This window comes from Eubalaena glacialis, chromosome 2 (assembly GCF_028564815.1).
Source record: "Eubalaena glacialis isolate mEubGla1 chromosome 2, mEubGla1.1.hap2.+ XY, whole genome shotgun sequence".
Taxonomy (NCBI): Eukaryota; Metazoa; Chordata; class Mammalia; order Artiodactyla; family Balaenidae; genus Eubalaena; species Eubalaena glacialis.
In genome coordinates, this window is record NC_083717.1 from 34,606,298 (window position 1) to 34,610,961 (window position 4,664).

The 4,664-nt window shown below is 50.8% G+C and overlaps 1 protein-coding gene across 1 annotated transcript; it reads left to right on the forward strand.

Annotated features, from left to right (window-relative positions):
- Positions 1 to 452: 452 nt before the first annotated feature.
- Positions 453 to 2,195, forward strand: TLNRD1 (talin rod domain containing 1). The gene has a single exon (XM_061181728.1). It carries the CDS (start codon positions 457 to 459, stop codon positions 1,543 to 1,545), a length of 1,089 nt encoding a protein of 362 aa, XP_061037711.1. The 5' UTR covers positions 453 to 456; the 3' UTR covers positions 1,546 to 2,195.
- Positions 2,196 to 4,664: the final 2,469 nt, after the last annotated feature.

Consider the following 4,664-nt stretch of genomic DNA (forward strand, 5'->3'; position numbering starts at 1 on the left):
GGACAACTCCCAGCTTCCCTCCCCCGCCCCACTCCCCCCCCCCGCCCCCCCACTCGGGCGGTCGGACCGGGCCATGCCCAGGAAGGCGGCGGCGGCGGCGGCGGCAGCCCAGCAGAAGGGACTTTCCTGGCAGTCCGGCGACGAGGAGCGCGGTCTGTGAGTTTGGTCTGCTCCGGTTCATGGTTCCTGCAAGCCCTCCAAGAGGCCGAACGCTGCGCCCCCTCCCCGCGCCCCGAAGAGCCTCCTGCGTTCTCTGGCCCCCGGGCCCGCTCCGCGCCGCCCGGGCTCCGGCCGCCGCAGCCCAGTGCCCTCTGCCCGCGGCGGTGGATGGCATGATGGTGCGGGGAAGGCACCGCGGCCTTGGCCAGCTGAGTCGCGACGGCCGCGGGGGCGGCGGCATCGGCAGCGGCGGTGGTAGCGGGCTCCCCAGCGGCATGCCAGTGCCCCCCGGGCGCGATGGCTAGCGGCAGCGCTGGGAAGCCCACTGGCGAGGCGGCTTCTCCGGCTCCAGCGAGCGCCGTCGGCGGGGCTTGCTCGCAGCCCCGGAAGAGGCTGGTGTCTGTCTGCGACCACTGCAAGGGCAAGATGCAGCTGGTGGCCGACCTGCTGCTGCTGTCGAGCGAGGCGCGGCCCGTGCTCTTCGAGGGCCCCGCCTCCTCTTGTGCCGGTGCCGAGTCCTTCGAGCAGTGCCGGGACACCATCATCGCGCGCACCAAGGGGCTCTCCATCCTCACCCACGACGTGCAGAGCCAGCTCAACATGGGCCGCTTTGGGGAAGCGGGGGACAGCCTGGTGGAGCTGGGCGACCTGGTGGTGTCCTTGACCGAGTGCTCCGCCCACGCGGCCTATCTGGCGGCTGTAGCCACGCCGGGCGCGCAGCCCGCGCAGCCGGGCCTGGTGGACCGCTACCGCGTGACACGCTGCCGCCACGAGGTGGAGCAGGGCTGCGCAGTGCTGCGCGCCACCCCGCTGGCCGACTTGACCCCGCAGCTGCTGCTGGAGGTGTCGCAGGGCCTGTCGCGCAACCTCAAGTTCCTGACGGACGCGTGCGCCCTGGCCAGCGACAAGTCCCGGGACCGCTTTTCGCGCGAGCAGTTCAAGCTGGGCGTCAAGTGCATGAGCACGAGCGCGTCGGCGCTGCTGGCCTGCGTGCGCGAGGTGAAGGCGGCGCCCAGCGAGCTGGCGCGGAGCCGCTGCGCGCTTTTCAGCGGGCCATTGGTGCAGGCGGTTAGCGCACTGGTGGGCTTCGCCACCGAGCCGCAGTTCCTGGGTCGCGCGGCGGCCGTGAGCGCCGAGGGCAAGGCGGTGCAGACCGCCATCCTCGGCGGCGCCATGAGTGTGGTGTCGGCCTGCGTGCTCCTGACCCAGTGCCTCAGGGATCTGGCGCAGCACCCCGACGGGGGCGCCAAGATGTCGGACCACAGGGAGAGGCTGAGGAACTCGGCCTGCGCCGTGTCTGAAGGCTGCACCCTGCTATCTCAGGCTTTAAGGGAGAGGTCTTCGCCCAGGACTTTACCGCCAGTGAATTCCAATTCTGTGAATTAGCACCCTCCCACCCTTATCCCATTCTTCCACCCCCCCAGGCTAAAGGAAGATACTTATTCTCTGCCCCTCTCCATTTATACCAAAGAAATCAAAAGTGAACTCCCCCACCCCATGTTAAATGCTCGAGAGGAATCTTCCAGAAGGCAGGGCCATGCAGACCATTTACACGCGCACTCGCACTCGGAGGGCCCCCGGTGCCCAGCAGCCCACGCCGGGAGATGGAAGATGTGTCATCTGCTGGGTGCGGTATTACCCCTGCCCCCTACCCCGGCTCCTCTTCCGGAATTCCTCCACTAAATTTTATTATTAATTGGGCAGGAAGGAGGTCATGGGTTCATTTCTTTTTTGGTCTTTTTTTTTTTTTCCCCTAATTAAGAGAAAGGTTACCTCAGTTTTCACTCCTTAGACATGGATGTAGCTACCTTTTTTGTATGTTGTTTTTTTTTTTAAGCAATCGTGATGGGTTAGGCGTATACTTGGTGTGGAAAGAGTATGACTTTGCCATGTGATTTGCAAATGGGGGGAAAAGCTACTGTGAGTGTGTGTTTTATATTTTAATTTACACTATAGAATGATTTCCCCCCCGCCCCATGTCAAGTTTTTACCTTGCATGTACTGGAGTATTTATTTCATCTATTAATAAAATGTTATGTTTCTCAGATGGCTTTTTGCAAGTATTGTTGATTTTCAATCATTGTAATGTTGCAGGCTGCATGTCATCTATGGAAAGGCGCCCTGGGAAGTTTGCCTGGGAGCAATGAGGTGGGTTCCCAATCTTCAGCCCTTTCTGCTTTTTCCTCAAGAGTTAACTTCTTTGAGCAGACTAGAATTCAAGAAGAGAGAACTGTGTGTAACACTCTCCTTGTAGAGGCAGGGGACATATATATGGTTGGATTACGTATAGTGCTAGAGTGGGGTTTTTTTTCCTGTTTCTCCTGGAAAGTAGTTTTGCTTCCTTTGTCCCCTCTGATTTTTCTGTCCTAATGAACAGGGTTCAGACTGACTGCAGTCTGATTTGTATTCCGCCTGTCTTTTTCAGGGTAAGGCTCTTCCTAATCCTGTGTGGAATGCCCGCCTTCCCAGGTCAGAGAATCTGTGTATGGACCTGCAAAAGTACCGTATATCAAGCGAGAGTATGTAGACAGGTCTGTTCAGACAAGAACCAGTTGCTCATGATTTTAGGAGAAAAAAACAACACAAAAACGAAGAGTGTTCTAGACTGTTTTAATAGAGGGAGAGGTATTCTGGAAAGTGTGAGAAGAACTTTCTAGACCCACAGCATGATTGCAGGCAAAGGGCTTATTTTTGTGACCTTGATCTGATATGCCCCGGTTGATTGTATGTTGGAAGGATGCTTTGTTCAATGAAATTCGGAGTTATTTTAAGGTAGTTGGTCCCTTTTGCAGACAATTTTAAGAAAAAAATCTTTTGGAGGGGGGCTGTATGGTTTTGCTGACCCTAGCTGAGTTTTGAACATTTTCCCACTGAAAGAACAACAAATGTATTTGCCGTGCTTATCCTGAGAGAGCCACATGGATAAAACTCATACATGCTTTAAATTTGCTCCGTTTACATTTTTCTTGGGATTTGTTGTGCCTAAGCCTTTGCAGTTCGCACAGATCTGAAAAGAAAGGTTTTTCAACAGTGATATGTCGGAGAGGAAAGTTGTAGTGACTGGTTTTACTTGAATGGCTGTATTTATTATATGAACATCATGTTCAGCCTATAGAACCTCTTAAACCTGTGTTGGGTTTACTACAACTGTTGAGCTCTGAAGTTTGAAAAAGTCTTCCAAGTGGTCGAGTGTATACATTCTTAAAACGGTCAAGGGAGCAGTTGTTTTGCTGTCTTAGGTCCTGGTAGATTTAAGTTTCTGAAGTCTTTAAAAGATGAAAATGATCTTGCATGTTTATTCCTCTCCCCCTGCCCTTCTTTAAGTCTAGATCAGTCAGGTTCAGGAAGTATTTGAGGGAAGGAAACCTACCTAACCCGTGTGCCAATGACAATCCTGCTTGCATATAGGAATTTTTACTTATTTTTATCCATTGAATTTACATAAGTAATGCTGAAGTTTATAATTGTATGGTTCCTTTAGCCTATGCAGATCACAAAGAGTCAACTGAAAGGAACAAAGTAAAATACAGTCAGAGCCAGAAATCTGCAAATTTGGTATCTGATTAGGAAAAAAAGAATTGCCAATTGTTTCTTGGACTCATTCCTTGCAGAAGCAATTTTCAGGACAGTGCAAGCCAAAAAAATCACTTTTCCTATCTACTTGGATGCAGTTAACTAGCTAGTCACCAAATTAATTTTGAAACTTCTCTTCCTCTTAGCTAAGTGGTAGTTGCTTTTAACATTTCTGTATATTAAAGGTTTTTTGACTTGTAGTCAAAATCTCTGTCCTCTGAAGTTAAAAGGTTCAGTAATGTGTTGACCTCTTTTTTCCTCCTTCTGTCTCTAAGATAAAGCTTAGGATTTTTCATCCAGCAGGTGGCTTGAAGTGAATTCTGCTTGTGTGTTTTCAGCAGGCTTCAGGAAAGCAGAGTGAGGAGTGCACAGTGTTTCTGTGTGTATCACTCACTTAGCTGGGCACAGGTCTTTGACATTTTAACTTTTCTGCCAGTGTACCAGGTGGCTAAACTTGTTTTTGAAATAGCCCTGATTTTGTAAAAGGAACATCTCAGACCTATTTCATTGGGTTTAATAAGGGCAGCAGAGATACTGTTTCCAGGAATAAAATCAGAGTGGCCTGATTTTTTTTGTTGTTGTTGTTAAATTAAACTACATGGGTTAATTTAAGACATCTATCCTTGGGCTCTTCTGACTTCCGAGGGCAAGTTTTCTTACATGGGCTTAATGGGCACCATCCTGACCAGGGATGTTGAAAAGCTTCCTCTGAATGGTCATGAGAGAAGGAAATCATTATGGCTGTGTGTTCTTGGAACAAAAGCCATTATTTATGACAGTCCACCAAAGTCAATGGGACAAAAGGCTTTCAAACACAAGGCTTAGCTAGAAAAAGCACAGCTCTGTCTTTCCTTGGCTGTTTAAGCTTGGCCTTTTTCTGTTATTCATTCTGGGTTGATTTTAGGAAATGCAAAAATTATGTGTGTCTGTGT